Here is a 17,535-nt window from a genome sequence, read left to right on the forward strand (position 1 = left end):
AGAGAGAGAGAGAGAGAGAGAGAGAGAGAGAGAGAGAGAGAGAGAGTACATTTGAAATAGCTTGAGAGAATGAAAAATCTGAAATTTATTATAATTCTGACCAAGTTAGGCTTGTTGAAACGCTAGCTATGTCATCTTAAACTGCCAGTAATGAATTATCATCTCGAACAATAAAAAGAAAAGAAAAAAAAAATAGTATTAAAGAAACTCCTTTCAAGGAAATATTAAAACTGAACTATATATATATATATATATATATATATATATATATATATATATATATATATATATATATATATATATATATATATATATATATAATATACATTTAGCGCAGAGAAAATTACAGTAACAAAACTTGATTATGGGAATCAACAGTAACATTAAAATCCTCTTCACAAACTGCTACATATAACCATTACTTCTACAAAGGTCTCAACCCTGACTATCGAATTTAGATATATATATCTCATAGAATAAACTATGAGACTATGGTGGCTAAAGTACAGATAGAGTTTCTGTATAAATGTAAACAAAGCGATAGGTAAGTCTAAGGGCCAAAGAATATTTCATATGCCAACTATGGAAATATATCTTTAAAAATACGATATTAAAGGAAGGCAATGTATAATTAACAAATAATCTACTATAACATACAACTAAAATACTCACGAAAAATATATGCATAGTTGAGTGACATAATATTAAGGTGAACTAGAAAAATGAAAGAATTAAAAGTCTATGACACCTGTTTTCCACGTAACAATTCTGCCTATCAGCGGGGGTTCAACCTTGGGGTAGTCAGCTGACCTCCCTTGAAGTCGATTGGTCACTGGCCCATAGCTCCTCCCCCTTAAGAGCCTATCTTATAATCTACTTTAGTTCGTTGATATAAGTCGTTTTTCAAATTGTTTCGTCCACCTGGTATTTAAAACATAAATATGTAATAGATGATAACTATCATTTGTAAATAATTGCAGATATATATAATACACATGTGATTACTAAAAGGTTTATATTATATGCTATTAATTGTTTAATGATACGAAATGTCCCCTGAACGATAATCAAAGAGAAAAACAGCGTCGTCAATTATGGGAAAAAATTCAAAACGTGGCAATACACAAACGTCAAAGCATTCCGAAACTATTAAAAACAATGACCCAAACAGTAGTACCCACATTATAAAGTTGACCACCACCTAGAGTAGAGAGTGACAGTCCAGATTTTAAGATTCAGAGAAGACAGAGGAACCTCCAAATTCCTTAAATAACGAATCAATTGAAGTTATTACTTGAATTATAACTTCACAGATCCCGCCTTAGTTAGTGCGCACGCCGTCGGTCACGTGACGCCCGAACGCTATAAATAAGGACGGAGCCAATTCCTCGGTCTCTTTTCCACTGAAAGTTTCGGAACGGAAAGACGTGATGCCCGAGTCCGCTGCCGCATACAACGGCCTCACCAACGGTGGTGGTGGTGGTGGGGAAGGATTAAAAGAGTGCACAGACAGGGAGACATTCCTGTTCACCAGTGAAAGTGTTGGAGAAGGACATCCAGGTATAAACATTAATGTTTACCGTTTTTTTTTAAGTGTATTGCATTGATTCTTCGGTGTGTGTGTCGTTGTCTGGCCGTGGCATTGCCCCGTCTTTATAGCCTCTTCCTGGAAGATGAGTTTGATTCGCAGACTCCATTTAGGGAACATTGTGTCATTTATTATTACGCATTTTAAAATATAAAAAAGGAATTTAATTATAAAATGAAAAAAATAATCTAGGATGTCTTAGTCGATACCGGTAGTGGCCTTCATCGTACGTCCGCCAACGCCAACTTGGGTCCGTTTTTTTCTATTATTTTTGCGCCAAAAATACATAGAAGACAACACGTGGGTCATAAATGAATATGAATTTCTTACCAATAATGTTTATTCGCAATAAGAAATATCGTCGTAAACAAACTTTGTTTTTACTTGAAGATGCTAAGTCCTCTCGAAGGAGCCTTATTGATTTAGGCTTCGAATTACGATGTGGTGAATTCATTGTTTACATTTCGATAGCCAGGGGTCGTTTAGTAAGGACATTGCCAAATTCCTTTTTGCATTTACGTAATTCGATGTCAATGTCTTCATTTTGAAACTTATAATAAATAATAGTTTATCAACTAGTTTGTTTATTTTTTTCTTGTTTATAAACAAGCAAATGTAGTCTTTACGAGAGGAACATTGTTTACATACCGATAGCCGCTTTAGTAAGGACATGCCCAAGTCCCATTTTGTACTTCGATATCAGTCTTGATTTTGAAACTTTAATTATTTATCAACTTTGGTTTTTGGTTATTTTTTCTTTGGTAAACAAGCAAAGGAGTACATTGTTTACATACCGATAGTTCCCTTTAGTAAGGACACTGCAAAGTCCTTTTTTGTACGTAGGCGATACGATATCAATGTCTCGATTTTGAAATTTATAATTGTTTATCACATAGTTTATATTTTTTTCTTGTTTGTAAACAAGCAAATGTCGGCTTTACGAAAAGTTCATTGTTTACATACCGGTAGCTCCCTTTAGTAAGGACATGTCAAAGGCCTTATTTGTTCTTAGGCGATACGATATCAATGTCTCGATTATGACACTTATGATAGTCTATCAATTTTGTTTATATTTTTTTCTTGTTTGTAAACAAGCAAAGGTAGGCTTTACGAAAAGTACATTTTTTACATACCGATAGCTACCTTTATTATAAGGCCTTTTTTGTACTTGGGCGATACGATATCAATATCTTGATTATGAAACTTAGACAATCAATTTTGTTTATATTTTTTTCTTTTTTTTTTGGTAAACAAGCAACGGTAGGCCTACGAAAAGAACATTGTTTACATACCGATAGCCACCTTTTTTTAACTTAATGATTCGTTATCAATGTCGCGATTTTCAAACTTAATTGTCTATCAATTTTGTTTATTTTTTTTTTTTTGTAAACAAGCAAAGGTAGGCTTTACAAGTTTTTTTTCTGAAAATTTGTAAACAAGCAAAGGTGGGCTTTTAAGAAAAATTGTTTACTTACCAGTAGCTCACTTTGGTAAGGTGGCCAAATACCTTTTAAGTTTATTAATAGTACTCGGTTGAGATGATACCTGGAATTTGAACCATTTAAATTGTTTATTACTTATTGTTTACATTTTTTTTTGTAAACAAGCAAAGGTAATGATGCCCTCATCAATGTTTGCAATTTTAATTTTTGAGATTATATCATGTGACAAGGTTATTTATTTTGTGAAAACATAAGCAAAATTTTTTGTTTAGATTACCAAATCTCAATAGCATTTCATAGCAAAATATGTCCGAAGAACTATATGTGAACTATATATTTATATTATATATATATATATATATATATATATATATATATATATATATATATATATATATATATATATATATATATTATAGTATTGTCATGAAGGTGTTAGTTTACTTAAATTTCTCAATTATGATCAATGTTATTAACTTCAAATTATTTATTGTTCTAATCTACTCAGTCAATTGTTATTTTTGATGTAGATGAATTTTTAGTGATTTATTGAATTATTTCCTTAGAAATTCTTGAAGGTTATATATACAGAAAAGAAAACTGCAGTTTCATAAAAAAAAAAAAAATCCATTGATACTTGGCACATAGGTCCCAGTCTAACCACCTTACATGGCGCATGATTTGGTTGCAAGGTCCTTAGGTAATATCCTTCAAATCTTTCAAATACTTAGGATTTGTACTCGAACTTGGTGCCAAATGACATCGGACGTTGCAAGTAGTTCTTTTGGCTGGCCTTGCAGGTGTATTTGCCAATGTATAGTGAATATTTTGAGTTTTAGAATTCTGTTCGGTGGTAATTAATATATATATTTTTTTTTTCAGATAAAATATGTGACCAGGTCAGCGATGCTGTTTTGGATGCCCATCTTGAACAGGATCCAGAAGCTAAGGTGAGTTGTAGTAATTATTTATATATATATACATTATATATATATTTTATATATACATATATATACATTATATAAATACATTATATATATACATACATTATATATATACATATATATATATATACATATATATATATATTATATATATACATATGTATATATTATTATATATATATATATATATATATATATATATATATATATATATATATATATATATATATATATATATACATATATATATATATATATATATATATATATATATATATATATATATATATATATATATATATACATATACATATATATATATGTATATGTATATGTATATATATATATATTATAATTTGAGCCTTTGTATATCAGCGGCCACTCCCGCGTGGATTAAAAATGGACATCAACTAACGTAAACTACCCCCCCCCTTACCTAACCTATAAGCAATATCTTTACCTAAGGGGGAGGGGACCTGAGTATTAATCCTCCTAGGACCTGACTCCCCCCTGCGACCTCCCTTACATTGCCGTTTTCTAAGTTAGCCGTAATCAAATTTACAGGTGGCCGCTATCATACATACACCCATTTTAATAGTTACTTTGAATACAATGTTATAGTTTAACCCATTTAAAGGTCGTTAAGCTTGTTTTCAAAATTTTGTTAATTTTACTAACTTTTAGGAAAAAGTATTTTGAATATGTTAGTTTTTGTTTGACTTATTTAGTTTACCGTTTTGCCATTTTCCTCTTGAATTTTGAGAATGAAAGAATGGTTAAAGTTAAGTTTATTTTTTTTTTCACGATTAGTGGAAATAAATTCAGTCATGAAAAAGTTGTTTTATTCATTAAATTGATATGTTGTGTGTGACTCAAGTTTCTATAATTGTAAGAAATTTGAAAAGGAAATAATTCCCAAATATGGTTAGTGATGCGAATCGACTAGGAAGGCCTTGTTCGTAGTACAATACTACAGTGATGCCTCAGCATTCGAAAGTAATCCGTTCAGGATACGGTTTCGTATGCTGATTTTTTTTGTATCCTGAGTTGCGTTTTACATGTAAATAGCCTAATCCGTTCCAAGCCTTATGAAAAGACACCTTTTCTTTCATAAACACGCTAAACTGTAGTAATAAACATGCAATGCAGCCATTTCTATCATTCAATAATTAACCCAGCCATTAAAAACAGCCTAATCCATTCCAGAAACTACCATGAGATTATTCAATAATGTAGTTATAGCCTAGTTATCCCCTCCAAGCCCTAAGAAAACGGTCCGTTTTCTTTACTACTGTATAAAAGTTACAGTATGTAAAGCATTTGGATCAGTGGTGTATTGTTACCTGTACACCTAAATTAAGGGTTGATACCCTGAAAAAAAAGGTACAGTTAATTGACAAAAAAGTTGAAATTTTTAAAAATTACTCTCAGCGACGAGTTGGGATCTCGTAAGCTTTTCGTATCCTGAAATTTTTTTCATATACTGGGGCATAAAAATCTTCGTATCACTTCGTATCCTGAATTTTTCGTAAGCAGAAACTTTCGTATCCAGAGGTATCACTGTATAATGGATTTTGTCCACGTCTTTCTTCCGACAGGTTGCATGCGAGACCTGTACCAAGACCGGTATGATCCTTATCTGTGGCGAAATTACCTCAAAAGCAGTTGTTGATTATCAAAAAATTGTAAGGGATACTATCAAAAAGATCGGATATGATGATTCTTGCAAAGGTATGTGGTGTTTTTTTTAGTTTCTGAAATATTGCATATAATGGATATATGAATATTTTATTTTTAATGTACAGTACATTTAAATAGTTCTGTGCAAGATTTTTATTTTTCCTGCAATTTATAGTTTAGTTCTTTAATTGCATTTTATTTTATTTTTATGCAAGTAGAACAAAGCAATTTATTTTATGCTCTCTCTTAGAAACTTTTAGTTTTATTGCACTCATATAGGATCAAGTAGATTTCCCTTTTGTAGCACATACATCAAGTAAATCTAGTATACAGTACAATACAGTATTGTATTTTTTCCCATTTTTCCAATATGATTAAAAGCCTTTTCAGTACAATATTGTACTGCTATTTTGATGGCTTATGTCCTGTCCACATGATCGAGCATGCCCGATGGGCAAACAGTGATACCAGACCACAATAGTTAGTAAGAATGAGGGTTAATGACGTCAGAAGCGGCAAAACCAAAGACAAGGATCTGGCATCATACAGTGTTGCCAGATCCCTGCCTTTAGTTTTCCCGCTTCTGACGTCAACCCTCATTTTCACTAACTATTGTGGCCTGGTATCACTGCCTGTCGGTTATGCACAATCGTGTGGACAGGGCTTAAGAAACAAACATTACTTTTGTTGAATAATCCATAACCCTTATTTTTCTAGTCCACCTTTGTTTCAACTTAAAAAGTTGTCCTATCACGATGCACCATGTTTACTTTCGACTGCACATACGCTTCCTTAGTGTGTAGATAGAGACTATATTAGGCGGTGGTTTAGCTCTCTAAAAAGGAAGATGGGGATTTGCTAGTTTTTTTTTTATCACGGTAGCTATAGTTGTTCATTGCATTCAGGTTTCGACTTCACAACCTGTAACCTCCTAGTTGCCATTGAGCAACAGTCCCCAAATATTGCGGATGGAGTGCACGTTGCCAGAGCCGAAGAGGATGTTGGAGCGGGCGATCAGGTACAACTCATAAGTTGGCATTTTTTTTATTTATTTATTTACAGCACACATTGCAGGGGTCCTTTGGAAGTAGTTTGTTGCTATTTTCATCTTCTAGGTCTATACATTTTGTGTGTGATTTTCCGATTTTGGAGAAGTCTTGCTTTTTATAATTGAAATTGGTTGAGCTTTATTTTTTCTTTCTCAGGCAACAATTATTTGTCTGATGATGTAACATGTCATTAAAATTAGAAGTCATGCTTAATCGGTTCTTTTCTCAGAAGCAAGATTTTTCTCATAAGTCTCTTGTGTCCAGTCAATAGGTAATTTCTTGGTGTTGGTATCTAAATAATTTCTTTCAGGTGTACTGTACATTATTTATAAACATTTAATGTAACCAGAAGTATTCCTTACTCATACACTCCTTATCTTAACTTACTAATTGGTCTGCTGCTGTAATTGTGCCAGCAGCTTACACAGTAGTTTGATAAGAACATTTTGACGTAAATTTGGTGTCCGAGTCTAACTTAAGTATAAGAATTGACATTTGATTTGAAAGGCCCATGCATTGTAAAAATTTTCAAAATTTAAACAACAGAGTTGTCAGTTGCAATCATGTGAATAAACTAAATTCGATATTGAAGAATTATCTTCGTAATGGCACTGTTTAAAAAGGAAATATCTCACAATGTCATTGAATTTCTGGACGATAGATTAAGGAAGTGGATAAAGAGGGAATGCTTTTTAGTTTTCACTTAATTGTGGTAAAATGTCACGGCTGGATATTTTCATGCGGTTGGGTCTTGACTCGCAGGTTTTGACTATAAGACTTGCAACGTCTTGTTGGCCCTGGAACAACAGTGTGTGGAGATAGCTAATGGGGTACACGTTGGGCGCAGCGACGACGATATAGGGGCTGGTGACCAGGTGATGAATCTTTTCCACTTTTATCCTGTGCCTTTATTATTGTTTAGTAGAGGGAACAACATTACTGATCATATTAAGGGGTGCAAGAGATTACAGTATTTGTAAGTGTATATGTTCGTACAGTATCCAGTCCCCATTTCAGTGCTTAATGTGGTATTTTATATCTTTTATTTGTTTGTATGGATTTTGGATTTTTTAGCTTCTAGTGGTACAGCATTACCATATTGCTTTGCAAAATGAATATATTTATGCTACTGTCCCACCAAGACCAATGAATATATTTATGCAACTGTCCCACCAAGACCATAGTTTTACTGGCTTAAATCTGTCTTAAAGTACCCTAAGTATAAGTACCTTTATTGCTAGATATGCATTGAAATGGGGTTCTTAGTTGTAGTCAGTTATCACTGGTTTTCTAATTAAAATTTGAATGTTGTTCACTTGCATATATACATTATATATATGCTTTACCAGGAATGTTATTTGCTTCCCAAAGCTGATGGTATAATATGTCCTAATCCCATGTATTCTCGTTATAGTAAGAGTAAATAGATGTTGCATGAAATATTGCATTACTGGATCTGGCTTAATTTCAGGGCCTTTACCCTCAATTATATTGAAAAAGGTTTTTTGCTTATTTATGCAATGTATATTTAGTAGCCTAATCCGTTTTAGCACTTATATAGTTCCCATTTTAATACTTAACCTAGCTTTTCTGTTGAGGTCTAAACTATTGATATAAATTTGAATAATTCTAAGTCAAGTACAATGCAGGATTTGAAAGATGATAGAATATTTCGTGAGTATAATTCAGAACTAGAAGGATCTCGTCAGATATAAAAGCACAGTATGTAATAGAATAATTTGTGAGTATAGTTCAGAACTAGAAGGATCTCGTCAGATATAAAAGCACAGTATGTAATAGAATAATTCGTGAGTATAATTCAGAACTAGAAAGATCTCGTCAGATATAAAAGCACAGTATGTAATACTCCTATGCGTCAGATGTACTAAACTTCTTTATAGTACTTATGAAAATTATTATTGTGTTAACTAGTAGAGGGTCAGTGTTGGGTACTGTAGTACTTGTATATCATATTCCCAGAACGGTCTGATAAGATACGACTGAGGTATGGTAAGTGATAAGACAATCTTGAAATTTTAAGTGTAACTGACAAATACTTCTTAAGACTAAAGAGCTATGATGTGTCAAATACCATCTGTTGACCTTAGTGTATTAGTTTTAATGTTATTGCTTTGAAAATTTAAGATTATGCATGTCTATTACCCTTGATAATAAAGAAACAATATACACGTTCTTATCAAAGTCAGCTCCATATCTACAAGTCTGAGTGATATCATGATAAAGGTAGAGTTGTTTGTAAAACGTGAAATGCGTGTTGTGATTTCAGTGTTATTTTAAGTACAGCTAGCACCGTAAGGGGTATTGTCAACAGTGAGCCTCATCAGATGCACTGTTGACATGGTCTTTACAGCATCTTTTCAGACCTTAGCCGCCTCCTCTCTTTAGCTTTTTTATCTTCATTTTTTCCACTGGCTGTTTTTTATCTACATTTTTCAACCTTGCTATCAAACCTCTCGGCATTTTCTTCATAATGCAGCAACCCCCTCCCCCAGGCACTTATGCCCTAATTGACATCCTTCCAACTCCAGTGCAGGCCCATAAAGCCCAGAATTCATAAAGCAATTTGGCTATTAGTCAAAATGTCACTGGATTCAATGCACTAGTAGAAAAAATTAAAAAAAAATACTATCAAAGGGTTGCTGATGAAAATGAAGCAAGTACTGCATGTAGTTCAACTTTTGCCTCTCTTCACTTCAGGGTTTGATGTTTGGTTATGCCACTGATGAAACAGAAGAGTGTATGCCTCTCACAGTCACCCTCTCTCACCGTCTTAACCAAAAAATTGCCGAGCTTCGCAGAGATGGTACATTCTGGTGGGCTAGACCAGATAGCAAGACACAGATCACTGCGGAATATTACTTTGAGTATGTAGTGTTCTTGAGCTTATCCGTAAGCTGGATGATCTTTGAGAAAAGATTATCAGGCATGAAAATTTAGGTTTAGGTTTTTATAGTTGTCTAATAAACAGTCATAGATGGAGAAGATAATTCTGCAGATATCAACATTGGATTTACTGGCTATCGGCCCCATGTTACTGCATTTTAATATTGCTGTTCTTGTTGCCAATAAAACTAAAAAAATTAACTTCGATGTTGTCAGTACTTTATATGTATGTCTATATACTTAAATCTGCAATTATTTCTTTGCAGTCAAGGTGCAGCTATCCCAATCCGCGTCGACACAGTTGTGGTTTCTTGCCAACACTCTGAAAAGGTGACCCTAGACGTTGTTCGCCAAGAAATCATGGAAAAGGCCATTAAGGCAGTCATCCCAGAAAACTACCTGGATGAGAACACCAAATATCACATTAACCCTTGTGGAGAATTCGTCATCGGTGGACCTCAAGGTGACGCCGGGCTCACAGGCAGAAAAATCATTGTCGACACATACGGCGGATGGGGTGCCCACGGTGGCGGAGCATTCTCTGGCAAGGACTATACCAAGGTCGATCGATCAGCTGCATATGCTGCCAGATGGGTTGCAAAGTCTCTTGTTAAAGGCGGTTTGTGCAAGCGTTGCCTCGTACAGGTAAGTTCTTGTCGTCTTGTATGTAACCATCAGTATGCGGACACTTGCTATACCTGTATCTAAAGATTTCTGAAGTGTTCCTTGGTACTAAATGTCTAAATTTTCTTTCAGGTTTCATATGCCATTGGCGTTGCAGAACCAGTCAGCATCAGTATATTCCACTATGGCACGTCAAAGTACACATCCCAACAGCTGTTGAAAATCGTAAAGCACAACTTTGATCTCCGGCCAGGAAAGATTGTCAAGGAATTGGGTTTGAAGAGACCAATCTACAGCGAAACCTCTTGCTACGGACACTTCGGCCGCGATCAATTCCCTTGGGAGCAGCCAAAACAGCTGACTGTTCCAAAACTGTAGAATTATTTGCCTTTTATGTATATATTTTTTTAATTTTTTTTTTTCCTTTTTAAGTTATAAAAGCACACATAAGCCACCCCTGCCTAGCTGCATTTCGGCAAGTTAGGCAGGAGTGGCTTTTCGTGTGAGCGTTTAGTGACCAATGCCAGTCTGTGCAAAGATTTTACTCTATATTTAAAGTGTAAACGCATTGTTGTTAGTATTTGAGAGTGCACCCCCACGTTGTATCAGGCAGGCACTTGGGCTCATGTGTTCTTGTGCTTTACGGTGATGATTGGTTACGGTTTGGGGTGCCAGGTGTGTCCCTTAACCTGGACCAAGACCCTCCCTCGAGGACCCCTGCAAGGTGACCACAGTTCCGGACTGGCATATGCGACGGCTCTGAGCCTCGCCGCTGCAACCCCTTGCGTATGCCATGTTTGGCACTGCAAATGTGTAGGAAGAGCAAGTTTTTCCTCTAGAGTTTTTTAATGTAAGAACTACGCATTTGTGTTGTGTTTATGAAAATTCTAATGGAAAAGAGCATTTCTCTTAAACACTCCGGCCACCTTCCTTGGATGTTCTCACATTGGTGCGCCAGCACTTTCCTCGAGCGATTGGGAACTATGATAGTTTATAATTTCATCATTTTTAAAGAATTTAAAGCTTTGAAATGTACGAGTACATTGTATTTATTATACGTAATAAAAGTCAGCATGTATGCATTCATATGTTTACCACATGGAAAAGTAAAAGTAAAGTAGAAGTTATTTGTTTAATTTCCACCAAAGATTATAATTGCTAATAAGTGTATCATATGGAGCTTTATAAAAGGCTATCAATTAGTCATTAACTCCTGGTCAAATTATTTGATTAAATCCTGCACAAATACATTGAACTTACAGAGCAGGTTGAGAATTTAAGAAATATTCACTAAAAGTGAACATACTTTTATAAGTTACCCTATTACCATGTATCTGTAGTTGATTACATATGACAAATATTTCTAGTTGCATTTTTGTTTTTCTGTAACCGCAATTTTCAGGGCCAGCTTATAATTCTCCTTCCATTTTCTTATGTGTCCATTAGACAAGTCTAGTCTTGCCCTCATAAAATTTTTAGTATCAAATGGCAGAGTTGTTTATCTAGCCTGTTGCTGTTCTTTAGCCTTACTGTTGGCTTGAAAGCCTGTTAAACAAGAAAAATCTAAACTAATAAAACTCTGTCTCTCCCATAATGTAATCATATTCCCTCTTATCCTAGGTATACTTTTTAGACATGGAATTTTAACGTCTGCATCTTGTTACAGAGCACAGTAATATCTTCAATTACCCCGTTTGTCTGAGCCATTTTATGAAATTTATTTTATTTCATTGCTTCCTTGCATTTTTCACCTAATGTCCTATTCATGAAACTTATCTTATACGCATTTCCATTGCATTCTCAGTTTCATCTGTCAATAACATTCTACGATCATTTTTTGCTGCAAAATGGTTGAGTATTTCTGGTATAATGTACTTTTGCAATACTCCTCTAATTGCTTGTTTTAATACTTCGAAAGCCATCTCAAAGAATAACCAAAAAACGATTGGTATATTGTTTCTCTTCTTAATTATAGTTGAGTTATCCGTGGTTAAATTTGTCTGTTCTTTTCACCTCAAATGCTTCCTAATTTTTATGTTCCGGCAGAAATTGAATGTGTTTGAGATGAAATGTCTAAGGAGTATGGCTGGTGTATCTCGAGTAGGTAGGGTTAGGAACGAAGAAGTGAGGGTGAGAATGGGTGTAAGAAATGAGTTAACAGCTAGAGTGGATATGAATGTGTTGAGGTGGTTTGACCATGTTGAGAGAATGGAAAATGGCTGTCTGCTAAAGAAGGGATGAATGCAAGAGTTGATGGGAGAAGTACAAGAGGAAGGCCAAGGTTTGGGTGGACGGATGGAGTGAAGGAAGCTCTGGGTGATAGGAGGATAGATGTGAGAGGCAAAAGTGCGTGCTAGAAATAGGAATGAATGGCAAGCGATTGTGACGCAGGTCCAGTAGGCCCTGCTGCTTCCTCCAGTGCCTATGACCGCGGAGGTAGCAGCAGTAGGGGATTCAGCGTTATGAAGCTTCATCTGTGGTGGATAATGGGGGAGGGTGGGCTGTGGCACCGTTAGCAGTACCAGCCGAACTCTGTTCAGTCCCTTGTCAGGCTGGGAGGAATGTAGAGAGGAGAGGTCCCCTTTTCTGTTTCATTTACCCCCCAAAATTGGGGGAAGTGCCTTGGTATATGTATGTATTACTATTAGCCAAGTGCATTTCTCTTTCCTTTGATTTGACATAATCTCTTGAGAGTCCAGTTGTTCAAAAGTTCCCTCCACAATGGCAATATCCTCTTCATATTCTTTCTATAAGTGCTTTTCTTCATCTTTCATGTCTTGATTTTCATACTAAGCCCCTTAAAAGCATTTTGAAATAATCCACTATTTTGTTATTCAGAATGTTTTCTTTAGCCTGGAATAGACCCTAGTTCCAATCTTCGCAGGTCACTTATCTTCTGTTAGAGCTGGAAGGGTTTCTCATTTCATAAACTTCTGATTGACAAGATTTTATAAAGTGGCTGTAGAAGGATCTAGTAGAAAACTTTTTTCAAGTATCAAATATGATCAAGGCCTAATAACTGCTAACTGACAATTATAAGGTGGATTTAGGTCATACCAGGTCCTAAAGTCAAAATTTATTCAGTAGAAAAGTATTTTTTTTCTCGCCCCAATGGGAAAATACAGTACCCGTTATATCCACCTTTGAGGGGAAGTTGCCTTAGACCTAACTTTTTACCAAATGATTAGAATTAACATGTCTGACCACAAATTATGTTCTTTAAAAATCAATTTGTTCATACGCTATACAAACATTTGTCCTCTAGCAGGGATAGAATTCTGGTGACAGGTGTGACATAGCCAAAGATGAATTATTCAGGTTCTAGTATATGCTTTCAAAAATTAAAAAAAAAAATATATCAAATGAAAATGTCACACTTCATCTTTATCATCTATGATGATGGCATTTCAAGTTGTTGGTTAGGTCCAAGATCAAAATTATTGGTTAAAAGTGTTATGGCAATTTACCCTTGGACAACATTTGCAATGTATGAGACTATATCTCAAAGTGGACCTTTTTCCTTCACACCTAGGCAATGGAAGGACTTGGAATATCAGTCACAGTCTTGGCCTTGCAAGGATGTCTCGTTTCTCCGTTACGGGCATGCTCTGAAGAGCTCTCCATTCTGTAGAGAAAATAAGCAAGCGAAAGTAACCCGGAAGGATTACCATACATTTCACGGAACTCTGCGTCTAACGAGATGCGTTGTGCTTGAGGGCACAACTGGTCCGCCGTAAACGTATTTGCCGAAATAACCCTGAGGTTTTGTCTTGGCTAAAGCACATGTGCAACAAGAGTTGATTTTATTCTTTTTATGTGGTGTTGGTGTTAGTGACCGCCTGCAGTTGTGTAAACCTCTTCAGGGAAGGAAGTGTAGTTGTGTGTAAGGGTTTGTTGGGACAGAAGGCAAAGAACACAAACACTAGGCAGGCGCCCCCGTGTATAGACGAGCATCAGCACAATCTGGCGTGCGTTAGCGAATGCTGGCGAGGTAAGAGAGATGACTTTTACCTGTAAGGATGGGTAAAAGTAATGTGAGTAAGCAGAAGCTCCATGCCTTACCAAAGTAGCTCGCATTTGAGGCGACAGTAAACTGAAGCTCTGCGCGCTACCGAAGTAGCGCACAATGGTGAGTAGGGTCTCGCAATGGGTACTAGGGGTTGCTCGACGACCTTCATCAGGCAGAAGACCTCCCCCACCCACCTCGCTAGAGTTCAGTTGATTGGTGCATGACTTCTCTGCGAAACTAAGGTCTTTGAGAAGTACTCGTGCTCATCGTAACCCCCACGGGGAGTTGATGAATAGCCTTATGCCATCCACTCGGATAGGAACGAGAAAGGCTGTACTGAAGAATAGCCGTTTCTACATCGTATGAGATTGGAAGCATGGGGAGCAGGCCCTGAAGGGCAAGGCCTCTCAAAGCTCCGTGAGGCACGATTTAGGAAATAATCCCAAAAAGCTTTCGCCTACGAGACTTGTTGATGGGAGAGGTGGCGGCTGCAGTCATCACCATCTGATGCAAAGACCCCATGGGAAGGTTGCATACAAGACTTGTTTTGTACCCTGAGGGTACGTTGGCAATGAGCAGGAACTGTAAGCAGTCACCTAACTCCCGCGTCAAGCTCCAAAGAGCAAGAGCGGGTCATGAACGAATCCAATTCAAGACAGAGAAATTCGGCGAGGGGGCAGGCAGGAAATCCCTGATCCCCCTGTCGGTAATTCTCCCCACAGGTGGGAAGATTGCTGAACAGTGGAGGGTAACTCTATCTGGGAAGGGAAAGTTGCCCAACACTTGGTGGGGGTTAACTCTCCCTCAGAAGGGAAAGTTGTCCAACACCTGGAGGCGGACCTGCAGGCAAGGATCTCTGTTTCCTGTCAATGAGCTTTGTTCAAGTTGAGGGTCGGCATCGAGATCTGCCTGTGAAACGTAGCCAAAGAGATTCCCCCGACTGGGAGACCCAAAGGTAACCAGCTTGCTACTGCTCTCGTTCCTACACCGGAGCTACAGGAACGAAGGTGTGCAGAGGCAAAGGGTGCTGCAGTAAACTGTAACACTCGGAGCCATTCTTTAGCGAAGAGACCCGAAAGCTCCGAAGGAAGGTAGTAGTGGAAGAGACTTCCCTCCGAGGTGGGCATTGTTGCTTTCGACGGAGTTCACACAAAAGGGAAGTCCAGGATCACTATCCGGATAGAAAAAGACATTTCAACTTTTAGGTCAGTTGCTTTTAATATTAAACCAGTTAAAGGGTTCGAGTGCAAGACTACGTCTTTACACTAGTACTTGTGTGAGCGGGGTCGCTGGTCTACACCCACCTCCACTAGTTCTGAGGGTGGTTACACCTCGCAAAAGCTTTAACAGCTTGTATTTAGGTTTGTATTTAGTGCCGGAACAAATGAAGATTAAATGTATCTTGGACTTTTTCTTTTTAAAAATGGAAGACCATACCTTTATTACATAAGTAATATAGGTATGGCGCTCCCATGTCCATGACCACAAACCGTTCGACTATGCTATAGAAAATAAGCTTGGAGCCGCTTTTCTGAATTCCTAGCGCACGAAAACATTATTTTGATTATATATATATATATATATATATATATATATATATATATATATATATATATATATATATATATATATACATATATATATATACATATATATATATACATATATATATATATATATCACCAAAAAATTAAAATTAATATCTTGGATTCAAATAAATCTAATAATATTTGACGGAATTATAGTCAAAAATCGATTCTGACCTTTCAGATCACTATAACCCTGACTGTATGAAGTTCAAATTTTAATGGGGTCTATCATGTGACATACTACATCTCTCCAGAAAATTTCAGTAAATTTATCCCGTTGTTTTTCCGTAACATTGCTAACAAAAAAGCAAACACAAATAAATTTAACAAAATAAGGATGGGGGTAACTACAGGAAAGCAAACCTAAGATAAAAAGAAGACAGTGTACAAAAAATGGCATGCTTCATTTAATATAATATTCCACACTATTCGGTTTCTTGTTGCTAATACATATTAAATCAAATTAAAACCATAAGAAGATAAATGTACCTTTATATAGATATAATTGCAGTTAAACTGCATTTACATCACTCTTACTAATACTTAACCCTTTTACCCCCAGGCTATTTGGAACTTTCCAACCCTTAACCACCAGGCATTTTTTTTTCCAAGCACATTTTGCAATATATTTTTTTTTAAATTGCTCTAACGGCCTTATTTTTGTCATAGAGAGGTCAAGTTGGTCTCATTCTTTTGAAAATGCCTGAAGTTTCTCATAAAGTTATCAAAAAAATGCAAAAAAATGTAAATAGCAGTTTTTGAAAGGACGTACCAGTATGTCCATGGGGGTAAAGGGATGAATTTTGTGAAACGTACCAGTACGTCCATTGGGGGTAAAAGGGTTAACTTTCAAAACTTTATATCATGGTTAGTTAGCTGTCTTCAATCATCTTTTACACACAATTCCTATTAGTTAAAAGAAAATAAACATATCTCTTTCTCTTACCTTACACAGTACTCCCTAGTATTGTCATAATGGATTAACACCATTCCCTATGTTTGAAAATGGTGCACCTGAAAACAATAAGGAAGCTAGATAATAAGTATAATCAAGTTAATTAGGGTACTGAAACACAAAGGAAAATATGCAACTAAAATTAAACTAATTACCAAAATATGGAAAACTGAGACATCCTTCAAAATGCTTTATTTTTACAGCATATAATGGTGTGTACTGGGATAAAATATAAACTAAATTTAAGATTCTATTGCCAAATGTTCAATTTTAGGTATGCATCCCTCTTGCAATGTATTTCTATCAACAGCAAATACCTCACAGGATATCAAGTTGCATATGATAGCTACAACTGTACTGTATTATGTTATTGAAAGTTGATTAAAAGAGAACAAAGGGCAGGAAAAGACTATAAAGTAAATGCTTTAATGATCCTAATTTTTTAAGTGAATACTAAGCAAACAATAATATCATGGTGCAGTTAATAAAAAATAAGCATGAGGTTTCAGTATCTCGAGTAAGTAATTTGTCTCATCTTTGCTGTGGGAATGACTTCCTATCTTTGTCGTCGTGTGAGTTTGACTTCCACTCTGGAAGTCAAACTTAGACCCAATACCTAGTCAAAGTTCTACAGAAAGGACTAGACATGAAGCCACCAACTGATACATAACAAAGTCTAGGTTTTCTGTATGGTGTTTCAAAAGGCCAGATAATTTTCTCTCTTTCCTCACTTGCATTGAAAAGGTTTTCT

General features: G+C 35.9%; 2 protein-coding genes across 3 annotated transcripts in view; one reads left to right on the forward strand and one right to left on the reverse strand.

The window, feature by feature from the left end:
* Positions 1 to 696, reverse strand: part of Pex19 (peroxin 19) — a 101,108-nt gene extending 100,412 nt beyond the window's left edge. Inside the window, exon 1 of the mRNA XM_068353771.1 lies at positions 673 to 696. The gene's annotated coding sequence lies outside the window, so the exon portion shown is untranslated. The remainder of the gene's footprint in view (positions 1 to 672) is intronic.
* Positions 697 to 1,184: 488 nt separating this feature from the next.
* Positions 1,185 to 11,354, forward strand: Sam-S (S-adenosylmethionine Synthetase). Of its 2 annotated transcripts, none has more exons than XM_068353772.1 (7): positions 1,185 to 1,560; positions 3,913 to 3,980; positions 5,573 to 5,705; positions 6,560 to 6,672; positions 9,422 to 9,588; positions 9,874 to 10,252; positions 10,364 to 11,354. In XM_068353772.1, the coding sequence occupies exons 1-7, from the start codon at positions 1,431 to 1,433 to the stop codon at positions 10,607 to 10,609; spliced, it is 1,236 nt and encodes a 411-aa protein (XP_068209873.1). In that variant the 5' UTR covers positions 1,185 to 1,430; the 3' UTR covers positions 10,610 to 11,354. The 2 variants fall into 2 exon arrangements, with proteins under 2 accessions (XP_068209873.1, XP_068209874.1); XM_068353773.1 differs by lacking the exon at positions 6,560 to 6,672 and adding an exon at positions 7,466 to 7,578.
* Positions 11,355 to 17,535: the final 6,181 nt, after the last annotated feature.

This window comes from Palaemon carinicauda, chromosome 30 (assembly GCF_036898095.1).
Source record: "Palaemon carinicauda isolate YSFRI2023 chromosome 30, ASM3689809v2, whole genome shotgun sequence".
NCBI classification, from domain to species: Eukaryota; Metazoa; Arthropoda; class Malacostraca; order Decapoda; family Palaemonidae; genus Palaemon; species Palaemon carinicauda.